Source organism: Lottia gigantea, assembly GCF_000327385.1.
Source record: "Lottia gigantea unplaced genomic scaffold LOTGIsca_12, whole genome shotgun sequence".
NCBI classification, from domain to species: domain Eukaryota; kingdom Metazoa; phylum Mollusca; class Gastropoda; family Lottiidae; genus Lottia; species Lottia gigantea.
In genome coordinates, this window is record NW_008707225.1 from 786,765 (window position 1) to 811,829 (window position 25,065).

Below are 25,065 nucleotides of genomic sequence, written 5' to 3' on the forward strand. Positions count from 1 at the left end.
CCTGATGGGTTATTGGCCTTGATCTTTAAGAGGGAGTTACAAGATGACTTAAAGGTACAAATATGAAGTCTGCTTTCTTTGATTCAGGCAAACTTTGATACGTAATAAGATAACTACGCTCTGCAGCAATGAAATCCAAGGTATCTGAGTTTCTAAAAAAGTACCTCCTTAGGGAAGATCTTTTACGTAACAGTATTTATAGATATGGCATTTACGCATCATGTATTGCCTATTAGGGTAAAAAATCTGTAGAAATTGTAGCTTGAGGCTAGTCTATTGTTATTTTTAAACTTCAGTATTAATTAAACATAGGTAAGTGTTGCCAGAAGTTAAGATTCCTTANAAAGTTATAAATGGACTGACTTCAGACTTCTATAACTTCCTTAATTCTTTTAACAAGTTTTACATGGACTTTAAAGTACAAGAGTCCAGAAATGAAATGAAATGAAAGAAAATGAATTCCATGAAAGATTAGTCAAGTGAAATATAATGGAAGATATTACTAGGGTAAAAAATTGGAAATTTGGGGTTTCTTTTTCACCCAAAGAATGTTTTTATTTTACCACTTTACATCAGACTTAAAAGTTCTTCTAAGTTTAGAATATTAAGGACCCTCTTATGCCATGAATAGCTTGAATATGTCTGACATAAGATCTGCTACTTGTAATTGAATTAACACAAAGCAATATAACATCATTTAATTTAAAGATCTAAATGTAGCCCAATGGTTCACGTCACTAGATTTCTATACAACATAATAGAATTTAACACAAACAATTGATGTATTGTATACTTTTCTAATCATTATTAGCCTTGCAGGAAGATTGTATATCTTTTGTGAAGGAAAAACAGTGTTGTACAAATTTCCTTAATTATTTTAGAGATTTATCAAGCAATAAAATTTCACGTAAAATACCTTAGGTATCACTATAAAAATACACATATAAACATTTACAATGAAAACATGTTGGTAAAGCTTGCATAATTCACAACCCTTGCTTGAATTTTGCTCAAATTTCCTGTCATAGTAGATTATTATATGTAATATTGTAGATTATGATGGGTGATATTGTAGATTATGATGGGTGATATTGTAGATTATGATGGGTGATATTGTAGATTATGATGGGTGATATTGTAAATTATGATGGGTAATATTGTAAATTGTGATGGGTAATATTGTAGATATTGTATATTATGATGGGCAATATTGTAGATTATGATAGGTAATATTGTAAATTGTGATGAGTGATATTGTAGAATTATGATAGGTAATATTGTAGATAAGGATGGGTAATATTGTAGATTATGATGGGTGATATTGTAGATTATGATGGGTGATATTGTAGAATTATGATGGGTAATATTGTAGATTTATGATGGGTAATATTGTAGATTATGATGGATAATATTGTAAATTATGATGGGTAATATTGTAGAATTATGATGGGTAATATTGTATATTATGATGGGTGATATTGTAGATTATGATGGGTAATATTGTAGATTATGATGGGTGATATTGTAGATAAGGATGGGTAATATTGTAGATTATGATGGGTAATATTGTAAATTGTGATGGGTAATATTGTAAATTGTGATGGGTGATATTGTAAATTGTGATGGGTGATATTGTAGAATTATGATGGGTGATATTGTAAATTGTGATGGGTAATATTGTAGATTATGATGGGTAATATTGTAGATTATGATGGGTGATATTGTAGATTATGATGGGTGATATTGTAGAATTATGATGGGTAATATTGTAGAATTATGATGGGTAATATTGTATATTATAATGGGTGATATTGTAGATTATGATGGGTAATATTGTAGATTATGATGGGTGATATTGTAGATAAGGATGGGTAATATTGTAGATTATGATGGGTAATATTGTAAATTGTGATGGGTAATATTGTAAATTGTGATGGGTGATATTGTAGAATTATGATGGGTAATATTATATATGATGGGTGATATTGTAGATAAGGATGGGTAATATTGTAGAATTATGATGGGTAATATTGTAGATAAGGATGGGTAATATTGTAGATTATGATGGGTAATATTGTAAATTGTGATGGGTAATATTGTAAATTGTGATGGGTGATATTGTAGAATTATGATGGGTGATATTGTAAATTGTGATGGGTAATATTGTAGATTATGATGGGTGATATTGTAGATAAGGATGGGTAATATTGTAGATTATGATGGGTAATATTGTAAATTGTGATGGGTAATATTGTAAATTGTGATGGGTGATGTTGTAGAATTATGATGGGTAATATTGTAGATTATGATGGGTAATATTGTAGATTATGATGGGTAATATTGTAAATTGTGATGGGTTATATTGTAAATTATGATGGACAATATTGTAACTAAGATGGGTTATATTGTAGATAAGGACGGGTAATATTGTAGATTATGATGGATGATATTGTAGATTATGATAGATAATATTGTAGATTATGATGGATAATATTGTAGATTATGATGGATAATATTGTAAATTATGATAGGTAATATTGTAGATTATGATGGGTGATATTGTAAATTATGATGGGTAATATTGTAAATTATGATGGATAATATTGTAGATTATGATGGGTAATATTGTAGATTATGATGGATAATATTGTAAATTATGATAGGTAATATTGTAGATTATGATGGGTGATATTGTAAATTATGATGGGTCATATTGTAAATTATGATGGGTAATATTGTAGATTATGATGGGTGATATTGTAGATTATGATGGATAATATTGTAGATTATGATGGGTAATATTGTAGATTATGATGGATAATATTGTAAATTATGATAGGTAATATTGCACTTATTCACCTCATGCTGCCAATACAGTACGACTAGTTAGTGAAATGGGTTCTTTGTAATTCCTAACTATTTTACTTAAATATATACTAAGTGGGGATGGAATTGATTTTTGACCTTTGACCTTGTATTTACTATTATTTTTTATTTCAGGTATGAAAAGAATTATGATGTAGACTCTATTATGAAAACTGATGATGATTGCTATGTTGACATAGAACAAATCTTTGAAAAATTGCAGGAATTCAAAAACCAAAATAAGACATGGTGGGGCAAGTATGTAATAGTTTTTAACATTCATCAGATAAACACTTATCAAAAAGTCTTGTAGTTTTATGGTTATTCTTGTTGATTCTTCTTTCCTGCTGATTGAGTTGTCTTTCCTTCATAATATGTTTTAATTTTTAAGACCAAGTTAAGTCTCATTTTGCAAACTAGCTGCCTTGATGAAGATTTTATGATAAAAACATGTGTCAGTAGCATGAGATGAGCTCTTGTCCATTAATGTATTAAGCATGCTCTTGCTGGGGCAATTCTAGTGCTTAATATCATGTGACATTATTTTCATGAGGAAAGACCATGTCCTGAATTCCAATTTATTCTGGTTTATTTTATGACAGTTGTTTTTTTTAAGAAGTTAAGAGATTATCAATGTCTTTCATGGATCATATTCAGTACTTTATTGAAGAAATCACACATACTTGAGTGGAACAAATTTGGCAAATTGTGATTTTCACTCCATGTTTCTGTACATTAATTTTCTCCGATTTCTCGCAACATTGGAACTAATTGATGTGTATGAATAGATAGGGGTCGATTTGTCTATTGTAATGGTCAGATCAATCTTGTTTTACATTGATTAAATGTCCAGTAATAAGAAGGCAATGTGCTTTACAATGATTTAATTGATAGAAATAGGCCTTTATTCTCTCTCATCTCAACTACCTAACTTAATAAATTCTTGTACTTAATTTACAATCTTCACATTTCTTCTCCTAAAACCCAATCTATCTTAATAGCTAGGTATTAATTAGTAGGTCTTTTCATGGGTTTTTCATGTTCCAACAAATTGGACATATTGTGATAAAAGAGACTGGTAGGTTGTTTTCATCAATATTAATGATAAGACTTATACCAAAACAATCTAATAGTTGATACAAATCTTTAATCACTTTGACGATTTTTGTTCCTCATTACCACATTTTCTGTCATTGAAAGGCGTGCTATTTCAGTGTTTCGCAACATATTGCAATGTTCGGTGCCTGTTAACACATTGTGCACATATTGACAACTAGCACTTCTTGTTTACGCATAGGTTAAGTATTGTTTGTGTATTGTTATGTACTAAATATTTATGCATGCCAAATCATTGAAAATAATAATATTCTTTGTACGACATGACAGCCCCTACACCTTTTTACTCACTACTCATCCTCATCGACGACGATGTTACAAAAAGGTACCATTATGTCAGTTTAGACTGTCATCACTTGTAGTCTGTGTTTAACATGCAGAACTATCTGCTGTCACCAAATATCTATGTCATTCTGGTTTTTTTTATTGTAGGTTGAAAGATTTTTTTGCTCAACCTTTTTAAGTTTGTTATGCTTTTTGGTAGGTGTTAGAAAAATTACTGCAGGGATTTAAGTAAAATAAATGACTAATTGTAGAGAAATAAGTTTCCAACTTATTCTGAAGGTCTGAGCCATTAAAAAAGTCAAACACCAAAACTAGGCCAAACTGCTTAATGAACGATTAGCACAATCTGTTTTTAATTAACCCATTTAAAACAAATTCAGTTTTATCAAGTAGATACATAGATGTAAATAGCATACTTTAAAAATATTTTCAGGTATAATTTACGACGTTTTTGATAATGAAAATCTTGCTTACTGCCCCCATTAGAGAATTATATATTCAACTATGAAGGGAAACTCAATGCTCCCTTTGCATGTTGTCATCCATTTTTAAGTGCTTCTTTTTTTACATTTATAAATAATGAAATTATACTTTGGACCTATTGCCCATGACTGACAATAATACAGACTCGTGGTTAGAAATATGATCTGGTTCTTCATATAATCACATGAATTTAATGTGTCTGTGAGGGTTTTTTCTAGTGTGACTTAGTGAATAAAATCATTGATTAGAACCTAACACTCTCCAGTCCAATTTAGCTAGAACAATAGGGAATTTCAAGTTCAATAATCAAAGTAAATCTTGGTCGTTTTCAAAACAATCATTAGCTAACTAGATTTGAACGGAAATGTTAGACGGAGATTTAATAGTTTATCTTTAACAGATCCTAGACTTACATCAAACACCAGTATTAAGAAATTACATTGGAGTCCTTAGAAGCGTAACATTAATATAAAAAAAATCATCCTGATGAGACATGATTGATTTTTGATGATATTTTTTTATAGTATCTGATATAATGTGTGCTACATCTTGTGTTATGAAAGTAGAATTGATTTTTGATAACATGATGATTGCTAATTTACTTAATTTAATACTAGTAGTTCAGATTTATTTTAGTTTTTTAATCTTAAAGAACTAATTACAATTCATTTGAATGTCTGCGTACACCTCATCTTTAATATTAATATGCTTGATAGTTTATAGTATAAAAGAGACATGGTTTATAGATATTGCAAAACACTTTTGGCCTTATCAAATAAACATATCCATTATGTGAAATGATCTTATTGGGGTACATGTATACTTACATATATATATTTATTATTGTGGTAGGATCAAGAAAAGAAATCCTCTTTTATAATAGGGAAAACAGTGCTTTTATTTCAATCCCAATTAAACTAAATGCTACTGATAAACATCACTAAATGATTTTCGCCATTGTGTGTATTGTGATATTTTATCCTCTTGGAGCAACAGGTTTTTGATGATCTTCTGCTTTGAAAATATTGTGGACAGACCATTCGTCTGGTCATGATATGTGCAACTATGAAATCAAGGAAAAAAAGCTTTTACTAAGGACAGGTTTTGTCAACTAGTGTATTGTGTTGACTGAAAAATAAAATAATCATAGCTAAAAGTTAATGATCAGTAAAACATGAGTTGAGCACATGACAAAAACTATGTGAAAAGCATTTTACTCATATTAGTCCTAAAATTACAGAAACAGATGCTGAGTTGATACATCCAGTTTTAGAGTTGGATTGTAAAAAATTACTTAATGTGTTATAGTTGTATAATAATTTAATATTATTACAACAGTGCTACTTACAATAACAGTACCTTAGAAACATTTTATTACATTTGAGAAAAGTTGCTATTATCTAAACATGTCTCAATCTGTTTGTACATGCTTAAGGTTTATTCAAAAACAATATGGGATATCATGGTCAGGTTCCATCATATGATGAACAATGTTTAACCCTGGTCAGAAAGACATTATATTATGTGTAAACATTGTTAGAATGTGATGATCAGGTTTATGTGAACTGTCTAGACAATTGCTTATCCTCATAGTTGATCTGATATGATCTCTTTAGGAGAGCTTGATGACCAGTCAACATGAAGTCTGTTATGAAAATTGTTGCAATTTATTTTGATTACATTACCAAACAAACAGGCTATATGTCAACTACATGTCCATCTTGTGCAATATTTGGTGAGAGTAACTTTAACCATCTTAGTCTGTCTGTATAATTACTGACAGAATATACCATGAAATCAGATCTGTCTGGTTGTCTGATATTTCCTGTACAGACGTCATAGCTTTATATTTAGAAGGAAACAGTTAACTCCCAATATTACTACATATATACAAATTGTTACTTGACAATTTGTATGTTAGTACAAATTACAGCTTTCAAAAATATTGAGGTTAAAGGTATCTTTCACTTTATCTTTGTATAAAACACGTATATGATTTTGAAATCCAGTATTAAAAGAGACTTTCTGAGATACTCATGGAAAAACAAGAACCCAAAAAACAGCCAGATCAGCAAAAATGAAGTTGAGCTAGGAATTTTCTTCATTCTCTTGACTTTCTTGTGCTTCAGACAATCCTAAACGTCTGTAGCTCCCACTGCATGATACACTTTCTTATTAGAAATATCTACAGAACACATATACAAGAATCTTACTCAGTCAACACTGAAAACCTTTCAGTTCTTCAAGCCTTTCTACAAATATTTACATTTTGTCTGTGACATAAATCTGACTACATAGACGTACAAAAGTATGGACAATGCACTACGTGATAAAGGTTCAGTGTTTGTTTTTTTAATATAAAATCCAGGAAGATAGAACCTTTAAAAAGAGGTTAAAGCTCAATATTTGGAGAGGGATGTTTAAAATATTCACTGAAAAGTTGACAATAAAGGTAGTCATTATGTGGATTATAATAAGTATTTAAATATACATTTCTCTTTAATTTAGTTTTCGAAGTGAATGGATGGTTGAAAGACATGGTAAATGGAAAGAAAGAGATTATACAGCTTCAGTTTATCCTAAATTTGCCTGTGGATCTGGTAATGTCATATCATCAGATATTCATAAATGGTTGGTGAAAAACAACAATGATTTAAACCTTTTTCAGGTAATAACATAGATAGTGTACAGAAATATTAAAACAGAACCTATAAAAACATGATGTTGTTACTCAGAGTTTCACGCTATGCAATCTTTAGTGTCTCTACTGAAGTCAGACAAGGAGAAGTAATCTCATGTCTAGACTGCGAGATGAGCTCTGAAACTCTGAGTAACAAAATGTTTTAGGATCTGTTTTAATATTTCTATACCGCTCTACAATTGAAGCATTGAACACTATTTAAACAGTGAAGATATTTTTTTTAATTTTTGCACGTTCAATTAATAAACCAAGTACTACAATCCAATACACAAAACAAAACCCGAAATCAGTGGTAAATTTCTAATTTCCTCATTGCACAGTGCTTTTTGTTGACATTAGGTTAAACTCCATTTCATTTCATTTCTAAACTTGATGTATAAGATTTAATGAAAATCAAACAGAGACATGGTTAGGGTAAATATATGATGTGGAAACTTGATTGAAAATTTGTAGATTTAACAAATTGAGTTGTGTTATGTTGCAGTTTCTTTTGAACAGTAAAATGCTATCTTTACATGAGTCCTGATTTCATTTTGTTCTGATATTCTGATGTTCTCTATTAATAAAAATCAAACAAATATTTTTCCAATTAAGTTACAACAAATTTTGTAATAGCAAAGCAATATTAATGATGAAGCCTAGACCAATTTCTTACCAGAAGATAAATATCATTTGAAAAGTTCATGTGCTGCTTTGCTGTATTGCCAAATTGTTATTTTGGTTTTCAGGTTTTGTGTTGCGGAAATCATTAGTACTGTTTTTTTTATTATCAAAGTGCAAAAATATTGTTTTATATATTACATAGGGTGAAGATGTTTCTATGGGAATATGGTTGTCAAGTTTAGTAGTCAAATATGTACAGGTAAGCTATTGTATATCATTTTCAATGAAAAATAAAATTCAAGAGATGCAGAGGTATAAAACTGTATAAAACTGATTTTTTTTAGCTAATAGAAATCAATTTCACTATCTCAATATAACTTTCTAGAATGAAAATCCGTGACCATAATCTTGTTTGTCAGTCATGTCAGAATCCAGTAGGGCAGAATTGACAACAGTGAAAATATCCAGACTGTTTTCAACATGCCCATGTGAATTTATTACCAAATTTAATCACTTTTGACTGCTATAATAACATGTTCTTAAAGAAGACATGGTTTAAAAACAACCCAATTCTGTTACACTCAGTAATGACTGCATGTGAAAATGTTTAGAACAGCTTGAATATTTGAACTGTCATCATCTCTGTTCTTCCAATTTTCTTCAATTACACACAAACAAGACTGGATTTTCTTTCTAAATAGTTTTTTGGTTAGTTTAATTTAAAGGGATATTCCGCCTTTTTGTAGGTCGGAAACTTTTGTGCTCAAATTTGTGAAAACTTTAAACCACAAGTGGTTGCCCAGCAAGATACACCCATTTCCCTGATAAATTTTCAGTATATCAAAGGCAGTGTCAAATCATACCAAAAATCTAATTTGTACAAGATATTGTTGATTTAATCAAACACACAAAATTTCATTAAATCAGTTGAAAACTGTAGTCTCTATTGTGTTCACAAACAAATTTTGACGCATTTTCTTTGTCAAGGGCAATAACTCAAAAACAGTGTATCGAAAAATCTTCAATTTCGAATTTGACCAAGACTTCACAAATATAAATGATCACACAAAATTTCATTAAAATCAGTTGAAAACTGTAGTCTCTATTGTGTTCACAAACAAATTTTGACGCGTTTTCTTTGTCAAGGGCAATAATTCAAAAACGGTGTATCGAAAAATCTTCAATTCCGAACTTGACCAAGATCTCACAAATATAAATGATCACAGAAAATTTTATTAAAATCAAATAAAAACTGTAGTATCTTTTGTGTTCACAAGCCAATTGTGGACCGACAGACAGATGGACAGGGGCAATGACAATATATGACCACATTAAAATTTATAGAAATGTATCCAATAACATATCTGAAAGTTAATATTTTATTGCCAAAACTTTATGGACATAACCTGTTAAAGATGGGTTCTCTTATTTTAATTTATGAAAATGAACTTGCTTATACTTGTATGAATAAAAAGAATAGGTGTTCTAATGACTTGGAAAAATACCAGTTTGTCTAACATGTCCATAATTAATTCATAATTAGCTAAATTAGAGGAGAAAAGGTCAAAAAGTCTTTTTTTGTTATCCAGACTGTACTTGCATGGTCATTTGTGATTGGGTCAAACTCTTAATGATATGCAATAAGATGATGATGATGATACGATTAAGAATACATGATAATTCATCAGAAACACCAATTGATATGATAAAATAGTTTGCTTAATTTGACATTAAAAAAATAAGAAAACCCATCTTCAAAGTTCGTTATTCCTTTTGCAAGCTATTAAAAAACTACTATACAGATTTGAGTAAAAAACGACTAAATATCTCCGAAACTAGGTCAAATTGCATAATAAACAATTAGTACTCTCAGTGTTTAATTAACCCTTAAAACATAAATTCAGTTTGACCTAGAAGATACATAAATATAAATAGCATAGAAATATTTTCAGGTATAGTTTACAACGTTTCTGATTATGAAAATGTTTTACAAAAAAAGCGGAATGCCCCTTTAATATAAGACCAATGATGACTATTTGCATAGAGTTCAATACTGAAAGTGGTCAAATACTTGAAATGATTGGTTCTGTGAACAGGGAAGAACTAATGGATGGATAATGTAATATCAGATTCATTGTGATAGTTTATGTAATATTGCCTCTCCCCATCACCCCCTAAATATACTTTCGTCCAATATCACAGTTGATAATATTCTCCTGTATCAATATTCAGCAAGATTCAAAAAGATGCAGTACTATCTTTAAAGTTCTTCTATTGTGGTTCCAAACATACACTAAGGTCTTCAGTTATTGAAGGGAATCATATTTTTATCAAAAATTCAAATGCTTCTTATAATGCTTCTTATAATGCTTTTAAATATTAGATTTCATGATGCACTGCACACAGGTTACCAGTTATAACAATTAAAGGGAGATAATAATATTTAAGGATACTGACAACAAATATATTACATTTATTTTTCAGAATGATTCTCTGATGTGCAATAAGACTTGTATGATAGAATCACCACCACTAGTTGTACCTGAGATAGATATTATGGAATTAAAAGCATTCTGGAAAAATAAATTAAAGTGTAATAATCCATGTCTATGCAAATGACCATCAATAAAACATATATTTTACATAACTATCTGTCTTGTTGTGGGTTATCAATGTATGAAATAGGGAAACTGATAACGACAATTTGCACCATTACAATTGCAATTAGACATCTGTGATTTCTTCTATTCCACTTAAACTAAGTGTTTGATGACATCATTTTTAGCAAAATATGCTATCATTGATACACATAAAAACAATTGAAAAACTCTTTTAAAGCTTAGCCTAGTATAGTGATTTACAGGGTGGGTGACTAATGATATCTGTTTTGGTTTTTTATTGTTTAACATAATAGTATTCTAGACTTTAAAATACATGATCACATTGCCAAGAGAGTAGCATTGGCCAGCTCTTTATCGGGTTCCAATTATTGAGGTATCTTTTAAGTGCCTGCAGCCCACAGAGGTTCAAGCTAATTGCCCTCAACCATTCCCCCCACTAACTAGTAAATGAATTATTCATATAAAACCCAATTGTTTCAATAATATGTTTTAAATCGTTTTATTGGTCGATTCAATTAGTGCAATCAAAGCAATAAAATCAGTATTAGGTGTAAAAACCCAAGAATTTAGAAATAATTAAAGGTATACTACCTCTAAGGATGACCAAAAATAGCATCTTTTTTCATCAGTTGACTTATCTGGTGTCAAAACTATGCAAAAGAATCCCTCTACAATCCAATAAAACCATAAAGACAAGTAGTAGAATTTTTTCTCAATTATTACTTAGTTGAATAGATATATTATCTATTCTGTAGTCATGGTACCTGGTAAGTCCAACTGATGAATACATACACTTATTGACAGTTTTATGTCCATTCTAAGAGGTAGTTTACCTTTAACAACCCATGAATTTAAGAATGCACCTTAAAACAAATTGGTGCCAGGAAAGATCAATGATTTCACAGTAACTAGATATGAAACAAGATAAAACAAAAAGTCTTTTATGATCCAATGCAAAACAAATCGTGAAAAATAAAGTCAAATGTGATATTAATTATTATATAACAAAAATCACAAGGAAATAAAGAGTAATAAATCAAATAAGATTTTTATTAAGTATTCACATTGAATATAAACGTAAAAGTAATTATAACATATCTAAAAAAGTATGACATATTATGCACATCTGGGCCTAGTAAGTAAATTAATACAACTCAAATAAATAAGTTTAATGAATATATGAATAAACCTATAAAATCATCAATATTACATCATCAGGTTAATATAACAAAATCAATTTATTTGGAGACTAATTAGTGTTAATAAATAATTCAAATTCATAAAAAATCACATGTATTGTTCAGATTTTTTTTATTACAAAAATTTAATCCGAACTAAAGCCTCTATTGCGTTAACAAGCAGAAGCAATACCCATTAAACCAATAATAAAAACTTCTGGAACATCAAACTTGAATAGGAATATAGCTGATGTTTAATATCTAAGAGGGGCTGATCCTTTTTAATCAAAATGATTTTTGTAAACCTATAGTGGACCAAAAGTATTTTCGCATGGAACTGGTTTCTGAAATCTCTAGAAAAAATCTGGATTTTAAGAAATACAACAATCTGATTGGATAATAAAGTTAAAATAGATTTCAGTGATTAACCAACCAGATGAACACTAAAGAAATCATCGTAAGTTAAGTTTTTGAGAATAAGGTCCCAGGTTTGGTAAGGACATGATGAGAATAGTATTCTTACCAAATATACATTAAAGATTATAAAAGAAGGGCATTTGATTCATCAAATACAAACCATTTTTCCCTTGAATACATGTAACCAGTTTGAGTTCCAAATATTTCTGTTTCTTGTTCCATTCAATATTTCTTAAAATAATTTTGTAGTTGCAAAATAAATTTTCATAAAAAAAAAAAACAATAAGTAAATTACTTTGGAACTTTAATATGGATATTACTTATCCATTGAAACTTATCAAAATGCATTAAACTCATAATTAATGTGCATTTCAATTTGCATTCCACGTTTCAACAAAATCTTTCAATTGCATTCACAAGCCAATTACTTCTAGTCCAGGCCAATAACAATTTTGTTAACAGACAACCCAACAAGGGTAAGACAACAATATACATATATTTTTAAATACAAAATTCTATTATGGTGTATAACAACTATGAGAGTAATCTAACAAACCTATTTCATCACATAGCAATAATAAAAAATTATCAAAATAAATCTGATTTAAAGCATATACAGTGTGAACTAGATATGACTTGTCAGACAATGTAACATAATTATGCCCACTGGCAGTTTTGTTTAAATTAGATCAAAGAACAGTAAATATCACTTACATTGAATACTATATGTTTAATCATGCATTTCTCCCGAACTTTGACTTTGACTTTAATGTTCAGAGACTTAAACATAGGTTAAATATTATTTGTCTTTGTTGCTTAACATGAGGTTCACTGATGGGTTTCAATTATGATCTGTCATTGCCTTCTACAGTGTTTACAAACTGCAACTGGAATGTTTCATAGGGCCAAAAGCAATATAAAATATTTGACCATTCTTTTGAATTTTCATCATTGAGCTAAAAATTGAGGTGTTTTAAAAATTAAGAGATCATAATCAATAATTTCAACGATTCTATTCTCAAAGATTAGGGAGGAATGAATAGACTGATGAACATACCAAATGAAGTAGGTGGGTTACGACACAAAACATCTATCTTAAAATCAATAAACTTTATTAAAAAATCAATACATTTACACTAGATTTTAATTACATACAAGCAAATACTAATGTCAGACAAAAAATAAATTATTTATGAAATGAACTTAAAATTCTGATATTTACAGACGTAGGAAGGATAACTGCATTTTTCAGACATTCTCAAGTTCATTATTACCATGCTTTGCTTTTATCAAATCTTTTGGTAAGTTAACAACTGGATTCCTTGCATATAAAACAATGGCACAAGTCACTACAAAAATGGAGGCAAAAGTATACAAGTCTATTGGATATCCAAACAGTATCCAAGACAAAATCGCTGTAAAAATAAGTTCCATTGCACTAGCAAAATTTTTTAATATGGAATTCAGTGATTTTAAGAAAAAACTGACACAGATGCCTATACATGTTGTATTTAAAACAATAGCTATGACTACAGGATTTAAAAAAATTGGTTTCATCTGATCCCATAGAAAAACAAAACTAAGCCTAAGGTCTCCATGATACAACAACACAACACTATTACTAATAATGGAGTCTAAGTACATAAAAAAATTCTGCATCATAAAATGAGCTTCACAACCTTTTAACAGGTATTCATTGTAAACTCCAGCAATGACAGAGGCAAACACCTGAACTAATATTAAAACAAAATGAATATTAAACATTCCAAATGAGGATTCATTAGGATGAGGAGTGACAGAAACACTTTTTATTTCACTTTGGTGGACCTCTTTTAATATACACCCAAATGTCAATAATATTAATGAACACCATTGAAGTTGACTCAACTTTTTACTGAATAAAATCTGAAAAAAAAAAGAAATTTAGTGACAACTGAAAAGAGAAATTAATACATTACCCATTTAACAGTAGAATAATGAAGTTAATTGTATAAGCAACATGCATTATATCATCAATATTCCAACCTTTGAGCATAATAATAAACAGTCCATAGTTCATAATATTATTTGCATGGCATTAAGTCAGGTAAACCTTTACCAATTCTTCATGAATAAGAAAAAAACACTCACTCTGAACATGTTTAGCCACATTAATTGAAAAACATGGCCAGAAATCACGGTTCAATTTAGCTTTAAATATTTCATTAGCAAATATTATCACTCTAAATTTCAGTATTGGCTGATTTAGCTTTAAAAATTTTGATTCGCATTTCATTAAGTTGGATACCAATCTAAAATTTTCCAATAGTAAGCCTTCTTATGTACAATTTGATTTGATTCAAAGATATTTTGTGATAAGTTTTAATTTTGCCTAATCAAAGAAAATATTGGTTAGCAAAAGAGATCATTTTGAATCACAAACTGCAATGTGATACAGCTTAAATTGAACCCTGCCAGAAATAGTTATATTTCATAGTGTCATAATCAAGACGTATTCGTCAATTATTTGCATATCCATAAAAAAGGGTCCTTATGGTAAAAAACGATAAATGAAATGTATTTTGGCCTTTTTTAACAAGGAAAAATCTTTTCATCTACCGATGATTTGTGTTTAGTGTTGCTTATTCGACAGAACACAATATATTTGGAATTGTTATAATGTTATGCTATAAATGGGAAAAACTAACAATTTTGTAGGTCCAAAGCATAAAAATACTATCTACCTGAAAAACTACACCTGTTAATACAACTCGAAATTGTAAAAGCAGAAAATATGTTGTAGGATCATATGCTTGAAGGTTAACATAAGATAGATTATTATAGAGGCAGTACAGACCAGCTGGCACGAAATACAATAATATAGCTGAAAAATATAATACACAAACACTAATAATTATATTGATTTATAACTTCAATGAACAGCTGAATTTATAAACCTACATTAATTTTCAGACTAAAATAAAATCATGTTATACAGAATACATCAAACAGAGTATTTGATAATGCTGTTAAGCTTCATATTTATTTATAATCTGATCAAATATATAAACTTACACAATAACAAAGTACTGATAGTCTACTAAATCTATATCACCTTGTTTATGCTTTACTGGTTTTAGTAAATCAATAAAGTACAACACTATGCTTCAAATCATTTCATCATGCATGATAAATTACACAATACCTACACATGTCAATAGAAATTGTTCTAACCTTGTTTATGCTTTACTATATCTCTTCCAAATGTAGCTATATCATTACTGAAAAAAAATAAACAATGTAAATCAAGCAATCAGATACAAGTTGCTTATGGGCCTACTTGCAATTGCTACAATCACTAAGTCAGCATCACCTTATATTTAAATCAATGAGCTTCTAGTTTAATATCTTTAATATGTAGTCTTTATTGCATAAGATATCTTGCAGTAGGCCAATAGCAACTGTAATGCCAATTTGCAAATCATAGCATTAAGCATATATTGATCCTATAATCTTTTTTATAAAAAAATTACCCTTTTAATACTGTTTTTTGATTAAAAAATTTTTTCAAAAAATTAATAAGTTTATACTTAGAGTATTTATTCTGCCTACACATATATCAAAAATAATGTAAATTTTTTACAATATATATATACATGTGGTGATAATCTATTTTGATTTTAAAAAAGGTTACTTACTCTTTGAGATAAAGAATTACTGACGATATTAATTTCAAACATTCTGTAACTAATATCACAATAGTAGGATTATAATTATATCTATTAGTCACAGACTTGGATGCAGTTACTAACAATCCTACAAAAAATTAAACATACCTCTGGATAATATACTTAAAAAAAATATGTTTAGGCCTATTTGTGGCACTTTCAGCTCGTATTCAAGGCTTTACTGGGATATAGATTTATCTTACTTACTCTGATTCTGTCTATTGGCAGCTTTTTAAGTTGTATGCACGCTCAAGTCATAAGCTTAGACAGAAATCATCAGCATTCATGTGTCCTGTCCTATTGGTAAATTTTTGTAAGATTTCTTGAAATTAAGAGAAAATTTGAAAACTTTGAGTTTGGGATGTTAAATCTGTGTAGGCCTGGCAAGGTATATCTTTACATGATACACAGGTATTGTGAAGTGACACGTTGTTTTGTGTATCCTGTAAAAGTCATCCAATTATATGAAAATTCGATAGCTTATTGATATTGCCACACAGTCACAGCCTACACAGTCACAGAATTACATCACCAAAATAGTAAGCCTAGTATAACAAACATAATCATGTATTAGAAATTATAACATACCCTGATTCACAAATAACATAATGTATGCAATAAATATAAAAAAGCTCATCTTTGTCGGGAAAAGATCAGCCGACATCCAACCCATTTTCGATGCTTTTTTTTTGCAACTTAAGTGTCAAAGTTTCTAAATCACAAAGTTTGTAGGTAAGTAAAACTAAAGTCATCGAAGAAACAACAGGATCATTTTCACTACTTCCGACTGTAGTCGAGTGCTTCCAGTCACTCATTTTAAATAGCCAATTCTTTTCCGCTCTTTTCTCGCTTTTGGTAGCATAGAGTTATAAATATAATATATAATGTCAACGACCATACCACGTTGAAAGCACCAGTTCTCGTCCGATCACTGAATTTAAGCAGCGCCGAGCTCGGTTAGTACTTGGATGGGGGACCTTCTGGGAACACCGAGTGCTGTAGACGCCTTTTTGAAGACATTTTCTCCGGTTTTACGAGAAAGACCCGCTTGAAAAATTCCCATAATGTCTGCGGCCATACCACTTTGAAAGCACCAGTTCTCATCCGATCACTGAAGATAAGCAACGTCGGGCTCGGTTAGTGCTTGGATGGGTGACCGCCTGGGAACACCGAGTGCTGTAGACGCCTTTTTGAAGACATTTTCAACTGTTTTGCAAGAAAGACCCACTTGAAAAATTCCCAAATAATGTTTACGGTCATACCACGTTGAAAGCACCAGTTCTCGTCCGATCACTGAAGTTAAGCAACGTCGGGCTCGGTTAGTACTTGCATGGGTGATCGCCTGGGAGCAAAGAGTGCTGTAGACGCCTTTTTGAAGACATTTTCCCCTGTGTTGAGAGAAAGACCCCCTTGAAATATTCCCATAAAATGTTTACGGCCATACGACGTTGAAAGCACCAGTTCTCGTCCGATCACTGAAGTTAAGCAATGTTGGGCTCGGTTAGTACTTGGATGGGTGATCACCTAGGAACAACGAGTGCTGTAGACGACTTTTTGAAGACATTTCCCCTGTTTTGCGAGAAAGACCCACTTGAAAAATTCACAAATAATATCTACGGCTATACCGCGTTGAAAGCACCAGTTCTCGTCCGATCACTGACGTTAAGCAACGTCGGGCCATACCACGTTGAAAGCACCAGTTCTCGTTCGATCACTGAAGTTAAGCAACGTCGGACTCGGTTAGTACTTGGATGGGTGACCGCCTGGGAACACCGAGTGCTGTAGATGCCTTTCTGAAGACATTTTCCCCTGTTTTGCGAGAAAGACCTGCTTGAGAAGTTCCCATTTAATGTCTACGGCCATACCACGTTGAAAGCACCAGTTCTCGTCCGATCAATGAAGTTAAGCGACGTCGGGCTCGGTTAATAATTGGATGGGTGACCGCCTTGGAACACCGAGTGCTGTAGACGCCTTTTTGAAATGAGAAAACATATCTCAAAGTTCATTGTAGTCAGAGGGTTTTCTCCGAATTCTTGTTGTATTATTATGGCTTGTATTTGGATGAGACAATCTTTTCCAGGACGTTTCATTTATCTCTGTATTAATTATAATCGCATCTCACCTTCCGATAGTGGTCTCCCCTCCCCTCTATCATATACATCTCTTGCAGACCTCATGGGGAAGAGATGGAAAATAGCCTACAGATTAAAAATTAAAATTGTTTATTCAAAATAAGCAAAGCATAATAGAAAGGAAGAGTTTCAAGCTCGCCGAATCATAATAGATCTACCGCGTGTTAGTGGATTATTCGTTCATAACTTTGGTAGATACATTCCAGAAGTTACAACTAAATCTTTTGTCGATTTTAACTCATCTAAGTTTTTACAACCTACAAATACAGAAAATAATGATTATATGTTGGTAATTTAGAGGTTATCAAACGAATGCAATGCGAAATTAAGACAATCATAGCAGTTACAAACAATGTAGACACTCACCTTAAATAAAGATTTTGATCATCAGAAAGATCATTTAATACCAAGATTCACACCAAAATCTAAATCGATAGTTTTACAGACAAGGTAACATACTAATGATAGCAGTTTTTTTTTTACGCCCACTTGGAATCGTGAACGTATATTGCCGTCGCCCCTGTCAATCCGTCCGTCGGTCCGTCCACATTTCTTGTAGACACGATAGTGGCTACAGTTTTTATACGATCTTAATAAAACTTGGTATACACGTATATATTGATGATATCCCGATCAAATTCGAATTTGTCAAATTTGGCTTGTAGGCACGATAGACGTTGCTACATACGGTCTTCATTCGAACTTGATGAAATTTGGCATGCATGTATATATTGATTGAGTTTAAAACTAGATGCAAAATGTGTCCGAGATCTTGTTCCACGTGAACCTAGGGGTAACAATATGGCGCAACAACAAGATTCAAATCACCATCCTGTAGATCACTACTAACAAACGGTACTTCAGAAATAAACTATTTAATGAATTTGGGTTAAAACTTTAATACTCATAACTAAACACTTCTTACCACACATAGAAATTATATATTTGTAGAGAAGCGATAAAAACATTATCAAGTATACGGATATTTACATGCAAATGGCAGCTTTGGTCAATGTAAGTCAAAGCACCCCTACGACTAAAAAGCAGCAAATTTCAGCGCCCCGTTGGTCAATCAAAATTATAGCCTCTGTTGCGTTTAAAACAAAAACTTACAGACATAAATATGCGACTAATAACCAAAGCAAACCTATATATAATTCCTTATTCATCTATTTTTTACCTGAGAGCATCATGCCTATTTTCAGTTCCTGGTTTAAAATTCTCAGTACTTTTTCTGCACCAGTTTTTCCCTAAAAAAAATTATCATTAAAACTTATATGAAAATGACAGCTGACAGAAAAGAAATCATCAAGTCGCCAGAATCGATGGTCATTATTTAAGTGTTTCTGTAAAAAGTATTAGTTAAGTTAAAATATATAAAGGTTACAAACTTACATCACATACTAATCCCCATAATATGGGCCTTCCAACAAATACTGCAGTAACACCCATAGCTAAGGCTTTCATTACATCCAAGCCACTTCTGATTCCCCCATCTAGATAAACTTCACATCTACCATTAACAACTTTTATTATCTCCGAAACAACATCAATCTGAAACGAATGGCCTAAGGTTCGAAATCATGGTAACATTTAGAATGAACACTTACGGGTCAGCAGGATAAAAACACTAATTATACAATATGAAATTTTGCCCATTTTATTCCTTAAAGATGGGTTTCATTATTTTTAGTGTCAAATTGAGCAAATTCTTTGAATAATTGATGTTTGTAATGAATTATCATGTATTCTCAATCATATCATTATGTTCTTATTGCATATAATTAAGAGTTTTAACCAATCATAAATTTATAATGTACAGTTTGAATAAACAAAGAAAGACTTTTTGACTTTTCTTGATCGGTCACTCAATGGAATTTTTCTGGTAATTCTCTTCTAATTTAGTCAATTATGAAGTAATTGTGGACATGTGTGACAGACTGGCATTTTTCCAAGTCATTAGAACACCTCTACTTTCTATTCATATAAATATTAGCCTTTTCATTTTCGTAAATGAAAATAAGGGAACCCCATATTTAATAAGGCAGTTTGCAAATTTTTCATTATCAATTACATCGTAAATAATACATGAAAATATTATTTTCTAAAATAGAATTACATCTATGTCTGTCCTTGATCAAACTGAATTTGTTTAAATTAAGGGTTAATTAAAAACAGGGTGAACTAGTATTGTTAAATAAGCAGTTTGGCCCAATTCTGGCACTTAGAAAAAAAAACAAAACTAACCGTGGCTGGAACTGTGTCCAAGTTTCTTCCGCCATGATTAGATACCCAAATACCGTCAACGCCAGATTGCAATGCTTCAATGGCATCCTCCTCTGTAAGTACATACAATTAAGATTTCAAACAATTCAATACTTTACAATGGTCATAACAGCATAAAATAGAGCGTGGTGAAATTAGGTCACCGAAAATTTGCTTACCAGAATAATGGATAGCATAAATCGGTCACATTAATTTGATGGCTTAGAAATTGGTTTTGAAAATAGCCTTTAAAACCGAGACTTCCTAAACGTGCTGTCCCTTTTGCATATGAATTTTACGCTGTCGGCTTCGCGAACAACATTTCTGTTACATACTTACTGTTTAATACACCTTTCGTGATTATTGGTAATTTTGTTACAGTTTTCAGCCAAGCGATATCCTTCCATGTTTGTGAACTGTCGAATGTATCGCTTACAAAATTTTTAAAGGATTCCAATCGACTCGAAGCCTCCCTATATGTTGGCATGCTGAAAGAGACAGATCACAATAGAGACAATGTTCATGAGCAATGTTCAAGCAACTGGTGCTTATTCACATTTCTTTTCTCATTTCGCTAGAACGGAATCGTAATATACCGAGAAAAAATGTTGTCTCAATTTCCCGTAAGCGTCAACTTCGCAGCATGTCAGAAAGGGTATCGAAAGTTTTCGAATAGAAAAGTTATAAAAGTATGTTTTAAAAAAAGGTTAATGGACATTTTAATGCTAATGTATACTAACTCTAAATGGGGCTGCAGAGCATCCTTGTTTTTGATTTCAGAAGGCCTATAGCCAAGAACCACACAGTCTATTGTAATAACTAAACCTTTAAATCCCTTTCTTTCTGCCTCTGATATCAACTCTAACAATAAACCTCGGTCCTTCAGAATAAAGATCTGAAAGAAATGTAATCCATCTGGGACTGCAGTTCGTATTTCATCCATACTTGTGGTCGCCATGCTGGCTAATGAAAAACAACAGTTGACTGAATCTGCAGCTAAAAACAAAGATTTACAAAAATGTTTTAAGATCTTTTAATCAATTATAGGACCAGGGAAATGAGCCAACTTTACAATGGTTAATGGAAATCAATGGTTAATCGATGCTGCAATCGTTATCCTACGGAAACAAATGTCCCAAAAGAGTTTCCGTATTATAAAAAAAAATGAGAATATAAATTTGAGTGTTTGTGTTTCTTTCAAAAAAACTCATTTACACATATTTGATAACTCAATTATGTCTAGTAAGGGATTTATTTACCTTTAGCTAGGCCAATTTCTCCATCAGGGTGAGCTAACTTGCATTGTGCCATAGATGATATTCCTAATGGAGAAGCTACTCGATGTCCTTGTATCGTAGTACTAAAGTCAAAATTGGAAACATCCCTCATATATCGAGGTCTTAGACGATATCTGCAATTTTAAAGAAGTTGTTGTTTAAAAAATCAATTCCGATAATCTTTTCTCATACCATTAAATAACGGACACAATTTTTATGGTATACTACTCCATGGTTTTGAAAACTAAAGAGTAGTATACCATAAAATTGTCTCCGTTATTTAATGTGATCTCTACCCCTACATGTTACTAAAGGATTATTTTCATATACCAGGGAGCTTTATTCATTTCATGTATTTCTTTGAGTATTTTGCTATTAAAGGGTTGTTTGCTTTGAATTTGACACTGAATCTTTTAGCCAGATTTATCCCCAAATGTTTAATTTTGTTATTTACATTAGTTGTAGCAAAAAGAACAAGAGACGTCTCTTCAAGTTCAAGCCAAATATAATGTCCGCAACATTGGGTAATATTTCACAGTTTAAAACAAAATAAAACAATCATTATCAAAAATGGCTTACTAAAACGATTCTTTCAGACCAATTACATTTTATGAAATTAACCACAATTGACAATGGAAATAAAACTAATCATTTGCTAGACGAAAGCAGCAGTCCAAAGCAGTATATTTATTCATATAAGAGTAAAAAAGACAAACCTTTTAAATGCATTGCAATTGTCCTCGTATGTTTGATTATAATTTGCACCAGAATTAAAGTATTCGCGAACTGATTTTGACAGCTTAGCAGCTGCCAACTTTTCGAAATCAGCAACAGTCACCAAAGTCTCAGACATTGTATGCCTTTAAGTCCAAATAGAATGTCCAAAACTGAACAATCCTATTGCTCTAATCAGACTGTCACCGTTAGTAAATATAGTAAGATGTATACCTAATGGTAGAGCCCATACCTCTTTGCATTCAGCTGAGGGTTTTAAAGAGACCATATTGGACACAGCTGGATGTAGACGTGTAAATAGTATTCATATAATTCATTTTTTCTTTATTATTTTTTCTGATTTTCCAAACTAAAGTCAAATTTCAAACTTTTTTAATTAATGATATGATTAATAACAACTGTAGAAATATTTCTTTAAACTTTCCCTTTAAAGTTTTAATTCAAGGACATGTTGATCTGACACTAAGAATTGTGTATATGTATGGAAAGGAAACTGTTAAGAGACTCTATGCCCGTACATTTATTTATGTTCATTTACATATCGTGTACCCTTTTTATATGACACATTTTTCACGGTATCTTAGAAAGCCTTTAAAGAGACATTCCGCTTTTTTTAGAGGGTGATTTAAAATTTAGAGAAATGTGTATCTTAACGCATCTGAAAAGTTTAATTTAAAAAATCCAGCCGTTAATTTTTTAACACCAAACCTATTTAAAAAGTTTACGTAAACTGTCAAAGTTTATAATGTTTTTTTGGAAGCTGTTAGAAAACTACTGTATAGATTTAAGTAAAATAGACTCCACAAGTCAAAGTTTCGGATTCCACAGGTCGGAATTTCGAGGTCTTGAAATCACTCAGATTAACACGTTATTTCATCAGAAAACGTTGTGTTTCATGCTGGAAATACCAATTGCTTCAAACAGTTCCAAATTCTCGAACCCCATTACAAATTCTCAAACCTCGTTACAAATTTCGGAACTGTTCTACGGGACATCTCTTCAAAATTTTAGTTTTACTTTGCCCTAAATGCGCAGGTAATTTTCTAGTGTAGGATACAAAGAGATATCTATGGAACGTTTCCCTGGATTTGAATTGAATTTCAAGGTATGTAAATGGTTTCGCTTCAAAGGTCAGGTGTTATGAATCCTTCAAATCTTATCTTGATACAAACGGCCTCCCATGAAAAGTTACGCTTGTGCTCTGCAACATATCACGGTAATGGATTGCTACCAACTATGCCATTATTGTCACATGATCATGTGATTCTTGTAGACCGAGCATTAGAGGCTGGTCCGGACTGCAATGTTGATTCAAACTGATCATAATATAATGTAGCATGGGATAACCTATAATCACGACATAACATTAAATGCATATAAGTAGATGATAGGGTTATCTCTTACAGGCTCTTAATTTATGGACTATATTTTGGTCGCAATATTAATATCATTTGACATATCACTGCTAAATACCGGTAGTAAAAAGTGACGCCCAAAAAAAGACAACTAAATTCACCATTCACTACCGAGACAGATTCAGCTTTACAGAAACTACCTAGGATTGTCGAATGATCTTGTTGGTCTTAAAAAGACAGTTATAAAAACTTATCTGTACTACATGGGTGGAATTAGATACCTGAAAAAACTAGTATCCATTGTGAAGGTTTAACAGGCCGTAACCGATATAAATTCTTTTCAATATAGAACTTTCTCGTACAGATGTACTATTCGCTCTACCACATGAAGAATGTCCTTGTAGACAGAGAATGGTTGAAAGCAATTAATCGGAAAAAATTTTTTTTTGACTCTAGGGAGCAATGGCAGAGGCATCTGAATATATTTTACCTTGAGGAGGATTTGAACCACCGACACCTAATGGCCTGGCAGACAACAATTTAACTCACTAACACTACTGACTGAAATATTCCACTGCCTGCATAAAAAGACAAGTGTTCCAACTAAGCGCTAGAGGGAATAGCTGGGCTTAGATTTAACATTTTTGTATGTTCCAACAATCAAATTAATCTGATTTAGATAAACTTCTTCTTCTCCTATAGGATAATCTACTCTTGGCTACCTAAAGTAATTATTTTCTTTCTTATTTTCAGGTTTGTTCGATTCATTTTATTGATGGAAGGCCTACAAAACTTAACCCTGACCCTTCAATTCATCTTGGATATGAAAGAGAAGTTGTACGTGTACCCTTGTCCAATGTCGCCCAGAACTATCAAGAGGAAGATGTTGATATCTGTACTGAAGAGATTTATTGTTCAAGTTTTACCATCTTTTAACAGTATTACTACTTCTGTACAAACAGATGGTATTATTTGTCACAGTTCAATTTTTGTTCAAGACTAGTGAAGACCAGTGAAATGTCTACTCAGACGGAAGATTTTATTTTTATGGAACATAGTTATTCTATTTTAAAACCTACATATAAATCTGTTTCCACTCAGCACACAACTGCCGAATTTTCTAGTAGTATTTTGAAAACAGACAGTGACTCCAAATTTTATACTGATCTTACACTCACAGTATTATTGTCCATCATCTCTTCATTATCATCATTTGGGAAGAAATTATCATTTCGCTTACCTGTTTCTGACCAGATTTTTTTAAATTCTTGTTCGTTTAAGATTGGGTGTTGCCTACAAGGATATTGCTCGCAGATTTAATATTT

The 25,065-nt window shown here is 31.3% G+C and overlaps 3 protein-coding genes across 3 annotated transcripts in view; 1 reads left to right on the top strand and 2 right to left on the bottom strand.

The window, feature by feature from the left end:
* Positions 1–10,672, top strand: part of LOTGIDRAFT_111084 (hypothetical protein) — a gene marked incomplete at both ends in the record, with an annotated part of 17,425 nt that extends 6,753 nt beyond the window's left edge. Inside the window, 4 exons of the mRNA XM_009048024.1 lie at positions 3,001–3,123; positions 7,258–7,417; positions 8,256–8,312; positions 10,538–10,672. Of these exons, the coding sequence (XP_009046272.1) occupies positions 3,001–3,123; positions 7,258–7,417; positions 8,256–8,312; positions 10,538–10,672 (475 nt within the window). The remainder of the gene's footprint in view (positions 1–3,000; positions 3,124–7,257; positions 7,418–8,255; positions 8,313–10,537) is intronic.
* A 2,845-nt stretch (positions 10,673–13,517) lies between these two features.
* Positions 13,518–16,640, bottom strand: LOTGIDRAFT_110799 (hypothetical protein; the record flags this gene model as incomplete). The annotated part of the gene is made up of 5 exons (XM_009048025.1): positions 13,518–14,174; positions 14,993–15,132; positions 15,483–15,529; positions 15,947–16,064; positions 16,565–16,640. 5 exons carry the CDS (start codon positions 16,638–16,640, stop codon positions 13,518–13,520), a joined length of 1,038 nt encoding a protein of 345 aa, XP_009046273.1.
* A 2,637-nt stretch (positions 16,641–19,277) lies between these two features.
* Positions 19,278–22,503, bottom strand: LOTGIDRAFT_110617 (hypothetical protein; the record flags this gene model as incomplete). The annotated part of the gene is made up of 7 exons (XM_009048026.1): positions 19,278–19,358; positions 19,504–19,676; positions 20,352–20,447; positions 20,713–20,846; positions 21,090–21,369; positions 21,633–21,784; positions 22,367–22,503. The coding sequence occupies 7 exons, from the start codon at positions 22,501–22,503 to the stop codon at positions 19,278–19,280; spliced, it is 1,053 nt and encodes a 350-aa protein (XP_009046274.1).
* Positions 22,504–25,065: the final 2,562 nt, after the last annotated feature.